Source organism: Lontra canadensis, unplaced genomic scaffold (assembly GCF_010015895.1).
Source record: "Lontra canadensis isolate GAN:19392208 unplaced genomic scaffold, GSC_riverotter_1.0 scaffold86, whole genome shotgun sequence".
Classification (NCBI taxonomy): Eukaryota; Metazoa; Chordata; class Mammalia; order Carnivora; family Mustelidae; genus Lontra; species Lontra canadensis.
In genome coordinates this window covers 5,532,882-5,553,564 of record NW_022631080.1, presented here as the reverse complement: position 1 = coordinate 5,553,564, position 20,683 = coordinate 5,532,882, and the positions used below count along the sequence as shown (strand labels likewise).

Sequence of the window (20,683 nt, the reverse complement as noted above, 5' to 3'; positions counted from 1 at the left end):
TGGGACCACTTCCTTAATAAAGGACTTGCTACGGATTTATCAGCTACAGATCTGGCACTGGGAGAATGCAACACTCTGCAGGACTGCTAAGGGAGATAAATTAACAAAGAGGTACTGATTTGTCCATTAGTGCACATGCTCTTGAAAAGCATGAATTGTGTATTGTCCTTTGGACAGAAAAAAAAATCTGAGACCTAAAGTTTCATATATCAGTGCTGATTGAAATGCAGGAAAGACAACTTGGAATGGTAACAAAAACAATACTAGAGGATCTACTGTGCCATAAAATCAGCCCAATACTGTAAGTTATATTTAATTAAAAGCCCTTTATGTTATTTTGCGTGGCTGCTGTTTCTTTTACATATGCTACTTCCAGGGTATTTTAGGTTTGCCTTCAGGCCTAACATGCTGTATTTTGTTTGAAGCAAGACTGCACCAAATCCTCTTGCAGATTCGCATATTTCCTAATCATCCTTTGTTAAGTATTGTTGATACAATCATGTATGATACTGTAATACGAAGCAGGAAAGAGGCCAAAAGACATCTCTGCTAGAGAATGTAGAGATTTTGGCACGTTTTTATATTCACAGATGTTATTTATTTGTTTAGAGACTATTATCTTTCAAAGGTTTGTAGGGCACATCTTTGGCTTTCCACTGGATTTTCTATGTAGATCCACTAGTTTGAATCTGGAAAATTATATACAAGAACATTCTCCTTAGTCTCTTTTCTACATTTAGTGACCTAGGGCAAATCACTTAGCATCGTAAACCTCACTTACCCCATTTGAAACCAAGGCAAATCCCCCTAATAGGCATATTAGTCTTAAAAAATATTCATGTAGTTTATATCTGTGAACAATATAGTAACTTTTAGGTCTTAAACTTCCTTTCAAGATGATATGGCTCAAAAAATCCTCATCCTGAATGAAAAAAATTGTGACCCTGAGATGATAATAATGAATGTATTTCACACATACTAGAAACCAAAATGATTCCAAGAATATTTGATTTGATAAGGATCTTTACTATTAAGCTATGAGGGATTACCTCATCTTTATATGGAATTATTGCATAGTAATTTATGGAAGCATGTTTTCAATTGTATCTGACATAATCAAAACTGCTCCCTAAAATATGAAGTAAATAAATATCACCTTGAGCTCTGTATAAGTCTGACCTGAGACCCATAAACTATTTAGAATTCATTAATACCATAATTCTATTTGTTTCATATTGGATTTCCATTCCTCAATAAAATATAATCTTTATAGAATTATTAAAAATAAATAAAAATAAAAGTAGGGGGGTGCCTGGGTGGCTGAGTGAGTTAAGCCTCTGCCTTCGGCTCCGGTCATGATCTCAGGGTCCTGGGATTGAGCCCCGCGTCAGGCTCTCTGCTCAGCAGGGAGCCTGCTTCCCCCTCTCACTCTCTCTGCCTGTCTCTGTGCCTACTTGTGATTTCTGCCTGTCAAATAAATAAATAAAATCTTTAAAAAAATAAGAATTTAAAAAATAAAAATAAAAATAAAAAATAAAAAATAATTAAAAGTAGGGACGCCCCTGCATGGCTCAGCTGGTTAAGCATCTGGCTCTTAGTTTCAGCTCAGGTCATGATCTCAGGGTCTTGACACTGAGCCCCATGTCAGGCTTTGTGCTCGGTAAGGAGTCTTCTTCTCTTCTCCCTCTGTTGCTCCCCCTGTTCGTGCTCTCTCTCTCTCTCACTCTCTCTCAAATAAATAGCTCTTAAAAAATAATAAAAGTAGGAATTGTGATTTGATTACCCAACATACCAGCATCAAACCTGGTACCAGACATGTAATAAGAGCTCAACCATGTAAATATAAATGGTCATATGTCAAGGGCACATGCTATTAGCCAAGTGAGCAAGTATTCTCCACTGTCTATTGCTGACCCTCTGCTTTGCTTTGACCAAACTTTACTCAGCCTTCTATATTTCCTATGGGGCCATGAGCTCTGCTTGTCCCCAAGTCTGAGCAAGCACAAATAAAGTGAAATATTCCTCTTTCCTTGGCTTCTCCTGGGAGTCGGTTTATCACAGCGTGGTTCTTTTCCTATCAATTGCCACCAGTCATTCTCCTTTCCTTGCCAGATTTCCCCCCAAAGAGTTTGCTTATCTATTCTTGTCCCACCTTTACCTTTTCCTGTTTGATTTTGAGATGCTTTCAGATTTCTGAGATGTGCATCTCCAACTATTTCAGTAGTCCCTTTCTCTCCCTTGCAATAATGATTCTGAATAAAAGCCTCTCCTTACTAAGTCCCAATTTGTTTTTCTTTCACATAAATTTTCCATGGGGTAGTTTAAATATAAAATCTTCCCTGGAAAAGGAAATTAACGACTAAAAATGTATTTATGTCTTACCAAAAGATTAAGTAGATTACAACAATATTCTTTTAGATAAACTTTTCTCCTTCCACGAAACAATTTTATCTATGAAATAGAACTTACTTCCCAAGGTCACATTGTATTTCTGGTATTGTGACTGGTTTCGGCAAATCAGTAGTTAATCTCAGTAAATACCAGAACTCGAGAGCCACATCTGGCTGAAAAACAATGCTGGTGGAGAAAAATATACAAAAGCTTATCAGTGGTTTTAGTTTGTGTAATAAAATTGGCAGAAAAAATCCTAAATAGGTGGTTTCAAATACAATATTTGACAACTGCTTTGTGACACATTCTACTGTTGTTGTAGATCTATTTTTAAATGTTTCATTTTCATGAGAAGATCACTTCATTATTCAGAAAAAGTATCGTCATTAAGATCTGTTTAATAAATGCCTGTTGAATGAATGAAAAATATTTAAACATTAATGAAGTCAAATGTCTTGCAGGAGCAATAACAAGAGAAGTCCTGCTTTCTGTAATTAAATCCAATATGGTTTGTTGATTTAAACACCTGTATATGTTCGTGTGAAGGCTATTAAGTGATAGACAACTCTGGAGACCTTTCTGTATTATCAGCATGTGCTCCCTTCTGGGGAAACAAACAGAACCTGTGACTGTCTAAAAGTATTAACTGGAAACAATAAATAAATAAAATTTTAACTGGGCTGGTATGTCAACTCTGTCATCTTTTGAGTAGACTTGAATAAGTCACTTAAAATCCTTTTGAAGGCTTTATTTCAAAGGATCAACAATAAAATGCCACACTCAAACCATACCTTTCATCTCTACAGCCTGTAGTCGCTGGAGAATACTGTACGACATAGTTCATACACTCTAGCGGATGCAGAGTAAGTTGCTTGAGTCCATTAAGGGCAGCACAGGATAACTGCACATCTATGTGAATGATTCTCTCTTTTGGATTAGAGAGAGGTATTTCCATGCAAATGCTCTCCTAGAATTACAGAACAAATACATAATAATCAGCTTTTAGTGTCCGCATAGAGTGAGTCATTGTTCTATAAAAGCAAATGCAAAGAAAACTTTTATATAACATAAGCCCATTTATTTTATTTCTCTCCTTGATCCACTATTAAATATATCTCACTTACTTTTAATCTCTTATATGTTTTTCTTGACTAGTCTTGGTAAATGGTATTTTTTAAAACAACAAATACTCTAAGACATCCATCTAGCTAAATGCTATGGAAAGGATAAAATTACATTTAAAATATAGTTTTTGGGCGCCTGCGTGGCTCAGTGGGTTAAAGCCTCTGCCTTCCGCTCAGGTCATGATCTCAGGGTCCTGGGATCAAGCCCTGCATCGGGCTCTCTGCTCAGCAGGGAGCCTGCTTCCTCCTCTCTATCTGCCTGCTTCTCCGTGATCTCCATCTGTCAAATAAATAAATAAATAAAATCTTAAAAAAAATAAAATAAAATATAGTTTTCTTCGATACCACTATGACCAGGAGGTCCATTTGTCAATGTTTTCTCTAGCTGTGGTACTCAAACTTTAGCATGCAGAAGAATCATCTGCAGAGATTGCTAAAACATAGATTACTGGTCCCCATTGTCCCCAAAGACTCTGATTTAGTCACTCTGGGATGTGGGCCTGATAATATATATTTCTAAAAAGTTCCGCTGATACAGAGGATACACTTTAAGTATCTCTCTACATCAGCATCAAGTACTAAGGAAAATCTGAAGAAGACAAATTATGCTGATAATACAATTACCTTCTTGTTTAGAGTCTTTTCTTCCATTCTGGTTTCTCCTATCCTGTCCCTCTAGCTACACCCACTTAGCCCTAGAAGGTACTGTTCAGGTTCTAAGACATTTCTTGATCCCCATTCTGACCATTCTGACTAATGACTTATATTTTATCCTATTATAGCCACAATCTCCACTATACTATAGTAATAGTAAAAAGCCATTAATTGAAACAAAAATGTTAAAGGTGATCAAAAGACAGGACATATCTCAATTCTGAACAAGGATGAGTTGTCTATAATGTCTTACCCCAATGAAATGGAAAATGTCACGCATTTCAGTCATAATTCAAAGCTTGGCAATGGGCGTACTTTAGGACTTGGAATTATTTTGAAACTTATCACATTAGAGAATGACAAAAACAACCTTGATACTAAGCTGGTAGGGACAGGTGGTGATGGGGATAGAGTTATTCACAAAACATATCTTCAAGATAGACATTACAGCTTCACCCAAAGAATGAACATTTGCTTGATTACCAATATATAAATAAATGAGTGGATAAATGTTACATTTTAGGGGAATGGAAACAGCATTGAGTGTGGTGAACAACATCTGGCAAGGAGAGATGAAAAACAAGAATATATACAAATTTACAATTAAATCGGGATATCATTTATTATAAATCATATTTAATTATAAATGCATGGGAAAATGGCTATCTACAATAGTTTCAGGAGATATGAGAATCATGGATTCTTAAAATATACAGGCATTTAAATTGCTGTAGTAAAGTAACTAAGCTCATGATTATAAAGAAGGAAAATTAAAAATACAAAATGCAAAAAAACCCAATAATGACATTATGTCATTGAGTTTATCATTTTCTAGGCACTCTGAAGTATTTCATGAGACTGTTATAGAATTCAGCCTCCTAAGGAAGTTTCTAAGGGTCACACAAATCAACGACTAGACCATATGCCAGGATAACAAATACCAATAACTATATATTGGCCTAGAAACTTTGCCCAGCTCTTTAGGCAGAAAACTGAAATGAGACAGCTTTGGACTAGACATTTGTCCTGGTCTATTACTCAGATATTTCTCAGACAAGGTCAGTGTCAGTTTAAAACAATGCTTTAGCTTATTCTTCACAGAAGTAAACGAGTGATTTTCAAAATGTTCTCATCACAACCTAGAGTAATTCATTTTACATCACAACGTGGCCCACATACACATATCACTGAAAAAAAAGATTCACAAAATGATCCCTGCTCTTCCCACATGTGACATTCTCTGATGCTTTCTATTCTCTTGTATTCTATTATATCCCACCCCCCACCCCCAAAAGCTTGTTTTGACACACTCACATTTTTTTGAGACTGTACATTGAAAAACTCTGGTCTAAAGAGGAATGAAGTACTGGAATATCGGATGTCTCATCACATTTAGACTTTGAACACAAAGTAGAACAAAACCACTTTCAATCTACTGCAATGGCTGTGAACTACAAGCCATGAAACAGAAGCACGCCCTAGTGATACAAACGACATTCTAAACTTGGACAAATCTTCAGAGATGCAAATGGGGATGGCAGCTCTGGGGCACTTGTGTAAGAGCCTCTCTTTGACACATCCATGGCAAATATCACTACTAGATCACTTCACTCTTATCCAGTAGGTCTGGACACCCCCTCAAAATCGAGCAGCCTTCCAGAGTAATTGCTTCAAACCACCTGCACTATAGCAGTATGGCAGTCTCTAGGGAAAGCCTGCAGTGGAATTCTCTGGGGCCTCAAAACCAGCAAGAGACTCAATAGAAATGAATGTTTCATTATAGTAAAAAGCTTTAAGTATCCAATTAATTAAGAGCGCTGTATTTCTAGTCTGGTAAAATACATGTCAAATTTAACTACAGCATTATAAAAAATAATTTCTAACGTTCATTATAACTTGAATATTTTCTTTTCAAGTTTAAATCGATTAAAAACCCCTAAATTACACCTTTAAAATATAGTATTGTATGAATAATCTCTTTTAAATATACATCTGCCAAAATACTGTCAAAATTAATTTAGACAAGATTAATTTTCTAACTGTATTTCTTAAGGCCATAAAAATTAGATATTTCTTTAAATATTTCATGTGCTCAATAAGTTAAAGAGATTTTTGTCATTCATCATTTGATGAGATGATCCAACTTTGTAAGTTTATTCTTGAAATACCTTCTTTGTGTTAGCTACATAATCCAAAAATACATAACTATTTTCAACGTCAGAAAAAGAATGTATAAAGGAGTCATTTGCAAAAATGGTTAATAGTCTTATTGTCTAAGGCATCCTGCCACCCCCATTCCATTTTATGACAAATAACTCTCACTCAATAGGAAATATAAAGACAGCTGAATTTCTGTGATTACGCTCTCTATATAAAAGGTGTGAAATATTTGGCTAGTGTATGTCTTGCCAATGGCATATTCTCCCACTTTGATGAGTGGTTTTGTAAGTTTTTTTAAAATTAAATATATATCAATTTGGACTGATTTTGTTTTGGGAAATTCAAGTGAAATAGTGACTATTTTTTTTGTCTTTTGTCTTTTGTCTTTACATGGCCTCTTTTGGGTGCAATGATAGACAGCATTCCTTTATAAGGTGTTCAGTATTTTTCTCTGGATTGTACGTAAGCAATATTTTAGCTAACATAATGACTGCTTAAAGAAATTGCTTTCATTTTTCATCGTCCTTTTGTAAAAGGAATAAATTATGTATATTTAATCCTATGGCATATAAGTAAAGATTTTAGAGCACGGAGACCTTCATAAGATGTTGAAATTTAGAACACTGAAAAAATTCACTCAGCTGAAATTGGAATAGGTTTAAAATAGGTACAAACAGATGTATTGAATTTTGCAAATTATAAACGTTTTCAGAGGAAGTTTGATTACTTATATTCATTTTCATTTTTAAAATTTATTTATTTATTTATTTATTTATTTATTTGAAAGGGAGAGAGAGGAGGAGAGGGGGTAGATGGGGAGGGGCAGAGAGAGAATCTTAAGCAGGCTCCACTCCCAGTGCAGATCCCAATTCGGGGCTCGATCTCATGACCCTGAGATCATGGTCTGAGCTTGAAATCAAGGGTCAGATGCTTAAATGACTGAGCCTCCCAGGACCCCCCGCCCACCATATTCACTTTAAAACAAATATAAAATATTTTCAGGGATACCTGGGTGGCTCAATCAGTTAAGCATCTGACTTCACTCAGTCATGATCTTGGAGTCCTGGGATCAGGCCCCTCATGGGGCTCCGTGCTCAGCAGAGAGTCTGCTTGTCCCTCTCCCTCTGCCCCTCCCCACCTTGTGCTCTTCCTTTCTCTCTCTCTCATGAATGAATAAATAAATAAATAAATAAACCTTTAAAGATATTTCTGGCATCTAAATATAATTTATATGTTCATTATTTTCTTAAAATAGAAAAAACATTTTGAGAGATTTTAAAACAGGTCAGATCATTCTCCTCTTTACACTCTCAAGTGGCTTCTAGTTGCACGTGAAATAAAATCTCGTCTTACCCTCAGAGGCCCTGCAAGATGTGGCCCTGCCGGCACCTCTGACTGGAAGAACCACCCCCCACCCCCGCAATCCCCAACCCACTGCCATTTCTGTCCAAGCTCCAGCCTCACAGCCATCGTTTCCTGTTCCTGGAATGTCTGGGCTCCTACCTACTACCTCCTGTCTCACCAAGCTCATTTTGTTCCGAGGGCCGAGATATTTGTCAGTTGCTCTACCTGAGTGCATTTCCCCAGTCTTCACCCACAGTTGACAAAACTCTGGACTATTTTTGTTTGTACAATTATCACTAAATTTAGCTTAGGTATTTATTGTCATGGTAACAGAAAAACCGAATAGACTAAACTCGGTAGAGAACTGAAAACGGTTTCTCTTCCACTACTGATCTCCAAACCTGGCAGGATCTCCCTTTCTCCACCTTGTTGTTTTCTCAGAATAGTTCCTAATGCCAGAGCAGTCTGGTTGTCAGATCTTTAGAGAGGTATAAAATCAATCAACACTTTCATTTCATGTCCGATGAATGTTTTCCCTGATCTTTCCTCCTGGTACACCCTCCCTACCCCCAAGATACGTAGTAATTTTTCAGACTGCTTATGAGGAAGCAGGTAGATGTGACCTGCTCTTTTCAAGCCCCTACTCTAACTTCCTCTCCTGTAATCACTATGTTAATATGGCATCTTCAAGGCTACAGGATGAAGATGGGATGAGAGGTAAAAAAACAAAGGCCACTTACTCAACTGATACTGATTGATCTTTTCCAGTTGACTTTCTAGGTCCTTCTCTTTTCCTCTTTCTAGCACTACCCCATACAGACTTTTTTTTCCTGTGTTCTTCTCACCCTGGCAGAATGCATGTTGAGCAGATCCTTTTAAATTAGCCCACCTAGCACGGAGTAGAATCCACTTTGATCTACAAGATCTTGTCATGTGCCAGTGAACGTGCCGCTGCTGTCTCTCTAGGCACTTCCCCTCCATCCACAGTCCAGTCTTTTAGCAAGAACTCACCAAAATCCAATGAGCATTAAACTGTCAGTTTCCACTCTTTAAAGAAGCCACACCCCATTTTTGTGTTCTGGCCAACACACACAGAGGCTGGACATGGGTGAGAGGCTAAAGATGTCTCATCTTTATTGACATGGCAAAAATATTATCCCTCCAGCAAAATTCTGTGCTCCCCTTAAAGAGACCACTGGGCAGGAGCTGCCCAACCAGAGGTAACATTTCCCAAACTCTCCTGCACCCAGGCATAGCCATATTACTAGTTCTCTCTAATAGCATATGGGTGGAAGTGATGTGTACTGCCTCTGCGATGACATGATTGAGAAACCAGTAGAAATTCTTTTCTGTTTCCTCTTTCTTTCTCCATATATCTATGTATATATGTATATGTGTGTGTGTGTGTGTGTGTGTGTGTGTGTGTGTGTGTGTATAGGAACTGCTTAGTTCCTAAAGGTTGATGGAACCACAATATGGGAGGATGCTGGAACACAACATGGCAGATATCAGCCACCAATTGGGAACAAGTGCACCAGAGTGTTACAATTATTAAGAACTTTTATTGTGTTAGGCCACTGAAATTGTGGAGTTGATAATGTCAGCTAAAACACCGTAACTAAAACATTTAGTGAGTCCTTTATAAAGGACTTTATGAAGCAGCTTTCATAACATAGAGCGAAAATTATCAATGGTTCCCAGGTTTGTCTTTAGTTGAAAATATAAGACAACAGAAAAACTTCCCATGAAATATCTTATTTCAATATTATTTTTGTTTTCTGTCTTACTCCACTATAATGTTAGCTCCATGTAAATAGGGGCCTTGTTTGTAATATTCATCACTGTTCCTCAGCATCTAGAATAGTGAGAAGGATACCAGAGGCATTAAATACTCGTTAAAGAATAAATGTGCAATTTATAAGACACGTTAGTGTTTGTATATAAACCTAATGGTTAATATGTCTAATAGTCTGGATACTTTAAACTAAATAATACAGCAACCACTGATAAGATCTTACTCAGGAAGAGTTTAAAAGTATCAAGTTAACCTAGGCTACCTCCTTTCATGAAAGTTATTGGTAAGGACAGATCTGAGAAAGACAGTGGGTTGAATTTATCATTTGGTTGCCAGTTCACACCTCTCTGAATAGGGAAAATTTAACTTACCGAGTATTTGCACTGAAAACCTCATCACTTCCTACTCTAACTGGGTCAGAGTAAATCAAGATTATGGTTTTTTGCCCATAAAAGCCTAATGGAGTCAATAACAATTCAACATGCACTAGCAGGATGTATTTCCCACCATATCTTCTCCCAGAAGATAATCATGAGTTCACTTCATTTTATTTTATTATTTTTTTATTTAAAGATTTTACTTATTTATTTGAGAGAGGGAGAGCGAGCACAAGCAAGGGGAGAGAGGGAGAAGCAGGCTCCCTGCTGAGCATGGAGCCCAACATGGGGCTCAATTCCAGGACCCTGGAATCATGACCTGAGCCAATGGCAGACACTCAATCAACCGAGCCACCCAGGCGTCCCCATGAGTTCCTTTTAAAGGGATTATTTCTGAGGTGCCTGGCTGGTTCAGTCAGTAAAGCATGTAACTCTTGATCTCAGGGTCATGGATTCAAGCCCCATGTTGGGCACAGAGCCTACTTAATTAAAAAAAATTAAAGGGGTTATTTCTGAGGTCCAAAACATACAATATTAATTTAAGTGAGGCATATTATTGAGAACATTTTCAATTTTAATTTTATTCCATTTACAAACATCACCAAGTCAGTAAACAAACTGTACCAGGGTGTTTTAAAATGTACCATGTAATTCACAAGAAGTGATAACTACAGTCTGTCTCAGGGATTTTCCTAAATTGAAAAGTTAGTGCCAACAGTTCAGAACTCAGAGGAAACAGGCAGACAGCTGAAAACTAGAAATGCCCTTGGCATTCCTCTGCTACCACCACCCGCATGGCCCCTATACCTAAGGAAGTCATGCTTCACACCTCCCGACCCAGCCTGAGACATACAGAATGCAGACGTGCAATCAAGGTGGGCTGCCAGTGCCGGACCGGCAGATGATGTGGGAGTGAGCATGTAACTCGACAGGCACTGAGGACCTGTGAAAAAGTCGGAAACTCCTGAAGAGTGTATAGGTTTGTTCGTGTGCATTCAGACACTTACCATAACCTCAGGGACGGGGGTGGGTGTGCAGCAGCTATTAGAAGCTGTGACAAATAGAAATATATCTGAGGGGCGCCTGGGTGGCTCAGTGGGCTAAAGCCTCTGCCTTTGGCTCAGGTCGTGATCTCAGGGTCCTGGGATCGAGCTCCGCATCGGGCTCTCTGCTCCGCAGGGAGCCTGCTTCCTCCTCTCTCTCTGCCTGCCTCTCTGCCTACTTGTGATCTCTGTCTGTCAAATATGTAAATAAAATCTTTAAAAAAAAAGAAAGAAAGAAATATATCTGGTTGCAGGGACTGATCCCTAGGAATTAGCCTCCTGCTTAATGTGTATCTCTGTATACACACATATGTATGTATATATGTAGAGCGCAAAATGGAGCCTCTCGTGTCAAGCAGGGGCCTATGTCAAGCAACGACACAAGTAGTTAAAGGTACTGCAGCTACAAGATCTCACCAGGACCAGCATCAGCTGATGCCCCAGCACTGGTAACAAGGAGAACCACAGCAGGTCTGCAGCGGCCCAAGACTGATTCAATCCCTTTAAAAAGGGGAGGACTTTGGCAGCAAACTCTCAGACTCTTCAGACATGACTTCTCTATGTCTGACCACTTAAAAAAGGCAACTGTGGCTGAAACTCTGCGTGATGGATCTCCGAAAACCGAGATCCTTCACTGCTTGAATATAATAAAAGATAAGAGTCCAAAGTTGACTCGGACGGGACCCAGGCCTCACCTCCAACTGTGTGCCCACAGACTGACTTCGGGTTTGGTTTGTTAACTTCCTACCCCCTTCTGTTATCTTGTTTGTTGTGTGGCTTGTCTTATGTTCTGTTCTGTGTGCCATGTAAGAAGCCAGTTGGATCACATGGTGAACTGTCATTGAGTTTGGAATCCTGAACCTGCTTTATCATTGTGATTTAACTTTGCTTCATGACTGAATAAGGCTGACATTGTGGAAAGACAAAACTCATGTGTGTGCCTTCATAGCGTGCTCATGACTGTATATATATGTATTTATATACATGTACATGTACACATATAGTCTATATTTTATTTTCTCAAAATAAATTCAAAGCAGAAAATTAATTTTTTACATCAAGACCTCACGAGGAAGAAAAATTTCAGTATCATGTACAATAGCCATGATATATGATCTTTCACCCCCCCAAAAATATAGAATATAAAAATACAAAAAAAAAAATGAAGAAGAAGAAAATAATAGTGTTTTTAACTATGCTCCTGTAGGGGAAAAACTTTCACCATCCCAAGACATGTCTCTTTGTCATACTGATTATTTTAAACTGATTATTTTTAGGAAACAACAAACACAAACACTAAGCTCCTTGGAAAAACTAAGTAGGAGTTACTCTTTTATAATAGACATTTACATTCATAAGGGAAATCTGCTTTTGTAATAGCATCTCCCTCACTGGGGGCTGGGGGGATGGGGGTACTCTAAATCCCTAGAGACTCTTATCAATAGAAAAGGCAAAGCATAAATCTGTACAGCAACATAACCCTTGTTTACAATGCTTTTCCTGGTCACCTCCAATAAAACTGACTCCCCACCCCCAACATTTTGCTTTGTCTTTAGCTGAAGATAGTATTTAGTATTTAAGGTGAAGGCTTCTGTCATTTTGAGGAGTTATTCAGTTTCCCGGGTCTCTCCCATGTATACAGGAAGGAGATATACATGTTATTAAACTTCTGTTTGATTTTCTCCTGTTAATTTGTCTCATGTCGATTTAATTCTTAGACCAGCCAAAAAAAACCTTCAAAGGTATAATAAATGTTTCCCTCCCCAACATTCTTCTCTCACTAACTTGCAGAGAGACTTCTGGGTCTCACCATTAATAATACAGTGAATTTCATTAAAGATTGATTATAAAATGAAAAAAATTAGTCATTCAATTGTCACTGACAACAGAACAAATATTATGGAGGCTATGACTGATCTAAAGCTTAAAGCATAGGTTTTAGCCACACACTTAAGTTTTGTTTTCAGAACACATTTGTAACTCATTACTGTACGTTGAAATTATTGTCAGTAGGAAGATAATGGATCGCTCTCCTTATTCTCACACAGCCAAACTATAAGACATACAAGAGATTTCTAAGGTCAAACAAAATGGAATAGCAGATATCACATGTTAAAAATTCCAAGAGAATACTAAATAATTTACACCAAGAGATAATGGACTGCTAACAACCACTTATTGTTTACTGTGAATATAACCTGATTTTTGGAACTTACTCTGAAGAAGTAACCAAATTTATGTGCCTTGAGGGTATAAACATTTCTTACATGAGCGCTATTTTAGAGAGATTCTAACCATCTTTAAGGAAGATGTGAAAACTGGGTTGAATGTAACAAAAGCTTAGATACAGATGGAAAATCAGAGATGGCTTAGTATCTTGAAAGCTCCATTGCTACATCTGATGATCTAAGGTTTAAATAAAATACATCTCAAAAGTTTGGCAAAATAGCAAATGCATTAAAAACTATTAGCTAACAGTATATAGGTAAGGACAACAATTTTAGCATACTTTTGAAAGTATTTGGAAAACTTCTTCAAGAAGTGCACAAAGATTTATGTGATGGGATTATCTAAAAGAATCCATATGATCTCCACCAACTGAACCATCATGTCTGGGAGTTAAAGAGTGCATTTATTTTTACCTTAGGCAATTACTACTAGAAAGGTGGGAAAACAATAACTAGGCGACAACATCACTGTCATTTAGCAGTCTAACTGGATTGACGTAGTCAAAAAAGACTCCCCTCTGCCATCAACTTCAGCTGAAAGTGATTGCGTAGTACAATACACCTACCTGTAGTGACAAACAGCAGTTTAGAAATTCATGGCACTAAGTTCTACTCCTGTACTGCTAAATGGAATGGAGGCTCAGGAATTGCATTTTTATCTATGTAGATCTTAGATATAAATTATTAAATATCTTTATAAAATAACTATGTTAACTATACCTAATGAAAAATAAGAGCAATGGTGAAATTGGTAATAATCAGAAGAACATACGTAAACAAGATGAGTTATAGGTATCACACTGTGGTACCAAAACCAGGAAAGGTTTAAAGTAAAAACTGACAGGAAATCAACACAAACTGAATGAAAATTACATGTGTTAAAAACAAAAACAAAAACAAAAACGCGGAGCCTTGCTGGCCCAGTTGGAAGAGCACATGACTCTTGATCTCAGGGTTGTGGGTTCGAGCCCCATGTTGGGTGTGGAGATTACCAAAAAATAAAAATAAACAAACTTAAAAAAACAAACCAAACCAAACCAAATTAAAAGTAACCACAGGCCCCAAATGGCATCACTTAGGCCAAATCCCCAAAGTAGAGGCATAACACATATTCTAATTGCAGTTTCAATTTCAAACTGCCATAAAAATATTGATGTAGGTTTCACATGAGCCTCCTGGGTCACAAAGTTGCCTGTTAACAGTAGCCTAGAAGAGGTACCCAGACAGTGGCTCCATCTGGCTTCATTGTGATCTTAGGTATGGCGGAGACGGGGAGAGGGAAGCGAGCTGGGCCTCTGGAACCTTGGAGGAAATGCCTGCACACATCCGGCCCTGAGAGGGTCACTAAGCTCCAGGCCACCTGAGTTCCAGTGCTGACTCTGGCTTATTATTTAAGCTGGAGCAAGTTTCTGGATCCCAGTTTGCTCATCTTTATAAAGGGAAAAGTATTAGTTCCTAGATCACACGGTTGTAGTAAGAATTAAATGAGTTCATATTTGCAAAACAGAGCAATGTTTGACATTCAGCAAGTGTTCAATGGTTAATTGCATGCCAGTCACCTTCTCTGTCTAAACTATGAGTAGGAGTCCAAAGCCTAGGAGTGTTTTAAATAAAGCTGATGTGAACACACACACACACACACACACACACACACACACACACACACACAAAGCCTTATATATATATATATATATATATGCCTATATATATATATATACAGGCTATATAATGTAGCCTTAACTGGTCAGTCAGGAAGTTTCTGATGAGCGCCAATGAATCTGTATATAGCTTCTCCATCCCTCAAAGGAAAATGAACTAATCTGCATGCTAAGACCCCTTGCTCTTTACCATGACTAAAAGTTACCTTGTCTGGAACAATCCTTTTTTTTTTTTTTTTTTTTTTTGCTAATAAATTTCTTGCCCTACCCTCCATCTATAAAAACCTTTCATTTTGTACAACTCCATGGTGCTCCCCTCTCCTGGCTAGATGGGATGCTGATTTAATAAAGCCAATTAGATCTTCTAATATACTTGGCTGTACTTTTTTCTTTTTTTTAAGAATGTATTTATTTGTTTCAGAGAGAGAGAGAGACCGAATGAGAGGGAGGAGCAGAAGATAGAGAAAGAGAATCTCAAGCAGACTCCACGCTGGGCGAGGAGCCCAATGTGAGGCTCTGTCTCAGGACCCTGAGATCATGACCTGAGCCGAAACCAAGTGCTGGATGCAATTAACCAACTATACCACCCAGGCGCCCCACTTGGTCGTATTTTTATTTAACACACAATAATAATGAAGTTTATTATATAGGGAGGGGCAAGTCTTTTATGGAAAATGGACAAGGGCCGTTATTTGAAAATATATTATTTATGAAAATAATGTGTTCCTGAAAAGTGTATATGCAAATATTAATTTTAAAAATGAAAACATATTTGAAGCACATTAAAAGAAACAGATGGTGTTTTCTTTTTGCTCAGTCTTCTTACTTATCCACATAAAGTACCCTGATGGTATATTTTTCTCAGTCAGTATAACAATCTTTAATATTCAAAGTTGAGAGTTAAAAAAATCTTAATTTCTATCAGTTTTGCTTGAAGAGTTAACAACTCTTCCCAAAAGGGGGGCACATTATATACCATTTCATGAGAAGATGTGAACCGTTGTTTGTCTACTAGTATTTTCAATTAAATCTTTTTTTGATACTTTGAGTTGCAGGTCTCTACTCATCTCTATACCTATTTTAAACATACAATTAATAAGGGAGCCAATGTCTATATTTTTTGAGGTGCCACCTCATGGTCCCAATTTCTCCTGGACCCCATTTAAAATGTTTTTTTTTCCTCCTGTGTCCTGATAAAGAGATTTCTGCTAATCCAGTAATCATTTTCCACAGCAAGTGGTTATATAAAGTTATATAATTTTAAAATAACCTATAAGAAAGATTTTATTCTGTAGTGATAACAGGATCACAGAAATGAGACATTTTCATTGAGTGAAATGACCCTACCATGATCGTATTAAATCATTTTCCACTTAGAAGAGAATGCTTTTGCAAGCTACATTTGAGTGCATCTCAATAGTTTAACCACCCATTTTCTATGTCTCAGTGGAGATTTACCCAGAAATCAAGTGGGCAAGTAATTGATTTACAGATTTAAACTATTTTAGTCTTTTTAAATTTTTTTATTTGTTGGAGCATAAGTTCAAGGTTCTAAATCAATTTTATGAAAAATCTATCTGCATGTTTAAAAATGAAAGTAATCTTTACCATCAATTTAAATACCTGAATACTAACAATAAGAAAATTAAATCAAATTAAAACATGGTTAAGAGCAATTAATACCGTCTTCATGTTTCATTTAAACCAAAACTCAATTTGGGGCACCTGGGTGGCTCAATTGGTTAAGTGTCTGACTTCAGCCCAAGTCATGATCTCGGAGTCCTCAGATCGGTTCAGTGCTAGGCTCCAAGTTCAACAGGAAATCTGCTTCACCCTCTCCCCCTGCCCCTCTCTCCCCTGCTATGCTCTCCCTGTCTCTCAAATAAGTAAATAAAGTCTTAAAAAAAACAACAACAAGATTTAATATTTAACTTTATTAAATAATAATAATGAACATGGATTTAGTAACACTTTAATAAGTAACATAAAACACTCCTATTCTTAGTCAGTATTACTTAAAATGCCAAATCTATCCCTGTTACTCCAAATGTATGTGTTTTTTGTTTTTTTTAAAGATCTTATTTATTTATTTGACAGAGATCACAAGTAGGCAGAGAGGCAGGCAGAGAGAGAGGGGGAGGCAGGCTCCCTGCTGAGCAGAGAGCCCCATGCGGGCCTCAATCCTAGGACCCTGAGAGCATGACCTGAGCCGAAGGCAGAGGCTTTAACCCACTGAGCCACCTAGGTGCCCCTCCAAATGTGTTTTAAAGTGGAAAGGCCTAATGTAGAAACCAAGAAGAATCAGTACTGAATGAGTCAAGAGACTGCAGGAACCAAAGACAGGCCTCCTCAAAAATTTGCCACTTTGGGGGCTGCCTGGGTGGCTCAGTGGGTTAAGCCTCTGCCTTCAGCTCAGGTCATGATCTCAAGGTGATGGGAACGAGTCCCCCATTGGGCTCTCTGCTAGGCAGGAAGCCTGCTTCCTCCTCCCTCTTTCTCTCTCTCTCTGCTTGCCTCTCTGCCTACTTGTGATCTCTCTCTGTCAAATAAATAAAATCTTAAAAAAAAAAAATTTGCCACTTTGGCAGGAAGATGATTTTGAGTTAAAAAGCAATCAAAACCCAGCAGATTCAGGAAAAGCTCTTTACTTACCTCCTCAACTGCATAAAAAGGATTTAGACAGAAGCCCTGCTCTGGAAAGAGAGCTTTCACCACATTACACTACGAACTGGATGTGGTGGGCAGGGAGGAACCTAGCAAGGCCTGATTGATCAAAGTTCTCTGTATCCTTTTGTTTCCAAGAGGCCCAGCAAACATTTGCTTACTAAATATTTATCCTTTTTCATCTTTATGTAAATTGCATTTCTTCCCTTTGAAGTCTCAGACCCCTACTACCCTCTCCTTAATTGAAAATGACATATATACCTCATTTTGCCTGTCTTTGGAGTTTCCGTGTCTATGTGCATTCCCAACATACACTCCTAAATTTGTTTTTTTTCCCTGTTAATCTGTCTCATGTCAATCTGATTCTTAGTCCAGTCAGAAAGACCTTGAGGGGACAGGATATTCCTGATCCCTGACAAAGCATAATCCTGCTTTTACCATATGTGTGAGGGTAAGTACGTAAGCTAAGGTTAAGTTTGCTCTTGGTAACTCTTTTTTTTTTTTTTCTCTTGATAACTCTTGAAATACGCAAGTAGAATTCTAATCAGTAAAGCTACTGTAAGATACCACAGAGCCAAAAGATGTTTTCCATAAGTACTTAAGGTCCATATTACCGGATTTAAAATAAAACTGCTATAATTAAAAAAAAATGCTATAATTTGAATAATTTATTCTAATGGGCTCATTTAATATGGATGTTTTTAAGGGATCGCAATTTAAGTGTACAACAAAAGCTCTGTTTGCAAAAAGATAGAGTCTAAAACATGTAATGGGTTCTTACCAGAGCAAGGCATTTCATTTTAATAATGTTTACTGGTGGTCCCGGAGAGCTATGGATCTCGAGATAATACCAGACATGGAAATTGCTAAAACTATTATCTGGAAAACAAAAAACAAAAAACAAACATGTCTTAATGTAGGTTTCTGGATACCATATTTAACATAAAACTTTGAGAAACCTTAGTACATACCGTTTTCAAACTCTTTGGTGAACTCATTTGTCAGGAGAGGGAAGTGGAGGGTGAAAAGCTGATTGCGTTACAATTTGTAAATGCAAAGAGAAGCACCATCCTGCATGGCCATGACCTTGCCCTATAAAAGCTCTCCATCCTTCACCTTCCCCAGGTATTCATTATATTTACCACTAAAATAAGAACGTTTTACTTCTAAGTTAAGAATTCCTATTTCCAAAGAAATAACCAATCATTTCTCCCCCTAACTGCCAAAACATTCACATATTATATAGAGAACTGATGTGGGAAACAAAGGAAGAAAAGTTACTAAATTTCCTTTCTACCTAGGGCCCACTGACAAGTCCTTGAAACAGGCAGAGTGACATTCCTCTAGGGACTCCACTGCCGCCACCTTAATACTTTGCTATGTGCAAAAGGCAATCCTAGCCTGACCCCCCCCCACCCCCAACCAGGATCCCGTAGTCTACTTTAACATATAAAAATTCCTTTGGAAATTTCCTTTATCTCTAATCTCTCCAAGATATGTGCTGGCAATCATTCCCAAGCATATGGCCCACTGATAAACATCTGAAGGGTCTCATGACTAAGGTTTTATTAGACGGTAATAAATGACCCTTTCCTAACAACAGCTAGCCCCTCAAGGTCCCTGAAACTTTGCTTCCAAAATTCCTTAGAGACATAGGCTATTCCTGACCCCCTCCCAACTTGCAAGCATATAATGGACCACCCCTCACAACCCCAGGGGCAGCAGCTCTTTCTGCCCACGGTCCGGTCCCTGTGCTTTAATAAAACACCATTTTGCACCAAAGACATCTCAACAATTCTTTCTTGGTCCTTGGCTCTGGACTCTACCCCACTGAACCTCACCTATATTCTCAAACTTCATCAGAACTATCTAAGTATTATATTATAGATCACAGTGGTACATTTCCAGCACTCTAAGATTCTAGTCTAAGGACAAAATCAGGAATAGTTGATGAGATTTTTCTTTTCTTGGAAGTGTGAAAAAGGATGCTAGCAATTCAGCCTAAAGGAAGCTGGATTGGGAATGAACTACATGGTGAGAAAGTAATGTTTACATCATGGTTCTAGATATTTTTTTTTTTAAAGTAGGCATTTCTGTGGCTAGTGATGTCTAAAGTCATCCTCCCAAATCCTGACACCAGAACCCTGGTCCACCACAACAGTCCTGTGTAGCAGGGTTTATACTGGCCTCAATCTGAAGTTTGCCATTTGTTTAACGTGATCTGTTCAGCTTCTACTTTGATACTCTATTCTCCAGTGTTGAGTTAGTATATGGTTTAAGATGTCCTCCAATTTCAGTTATTCATATGCATATTGAAATCAGTATTGGCATGTTTTAAAGATTCCAGGTACTGCTCTGTTTGCCTAACTTACTTAGGTGAATCATCACCCTCTTTGGGCCTCAGTTTCCTCATCTGAAAGAAGGGGCCCAGACCAGTGGAATTCTCGCTTCTGAACAAGAGTGTTGTGCATTGCACTATATTGTGTTGTATGGAACTGTATTGCATGGTGAAGGGGAGTAGAATTTGCCACCCCAAAATATGTCTTTGGTATAAGGACTTTTTGAGCTGATTATTATTTTTTAAATATTTTATTTATTTATTTGACAGAGAGAGATCACAAGTAGGCAGAGAGGCACCTAGAGAAAGGGGGAAGCAGGCTCCCTGCTGAGCAGAGAACCCCCTGGGAGGCACTATCCCAGGACTCTGAGACCATGACTTGAGCCAAAGGCAGAGGCTTAACACACTAAGCCACCCAGGCACCCCTTAAGCTGATTATTTTTTTTAAAAGTGTGGATACAGAAGCTCTGAAAACTGAGTAAAAGTTACCCTTTTATAAGAGACATTTACATTTCTAAAGGAAATCTGCATTTGTAAGGGTGTCTCCCTCTCTGTACTAAGAAGTTGGGAAGACTAAATCTCTAGAAACTCTTAAAACAATGTTACTCTTGTTTACTGTGCTTTCCTGTTAACTTTGCATTATTGGTTCTCCAACCCTCAACATCTTTTTTTGTCTTTAACTGGAGACTGTATTTAAAGGTAAGGGCTTGGGCCATTCCAAGGAGTTACTCATTCTTCCTGGGTCTCTCCCAAGTATGCAAGAGGTATACTCTTTCTGGGGGGCAGTGGGGGGGGGTGGGGAAGGGCAGAGGGAGGGGAGAATGAGGGTCCAAAGCAAGCTCCACAACCCACCAGAGCACCACACGGTGCTCAATCCCAGGACCCTGAGATCATGACCTGAGCCGAA

The 20,683-nt window shown here is 38.0% G+C and overlaps 1 protein-coding gene across 1 annotated transcript in view; it reads right to left on the bottom strand.

The window, feature by feature from the left end:
- The window catches only part of CFAP47 (cilia and flagella associated protein 47), a 509,602-nt gene that overhangs the window by 132,109 nt on the left and 356,810 nt on the right, over positions 1 to 20,683 (bottom strand). Inside the window, exons 51-53 of the mRNA XM_032883134.1 lie at positions 18,220 to 18,317; positions 3,183 to 3,358; positions 2,470 to 2,577 (exon numbers count right to left, since the gene is read on the bottom strand). Of these exons, the coding sequence (XP_032739025.1) occupies positions 2,470 to 2,577; positions 3,183 to 3,358; positions 18,220 to 18,317 (382 nt within the window). The remainder of the gene's footprint in view (positions 1 to 2,469; positions 2,578 to 3,182; positions 3,359 to 18,219; positions 18,318 to 20,683) is intronic.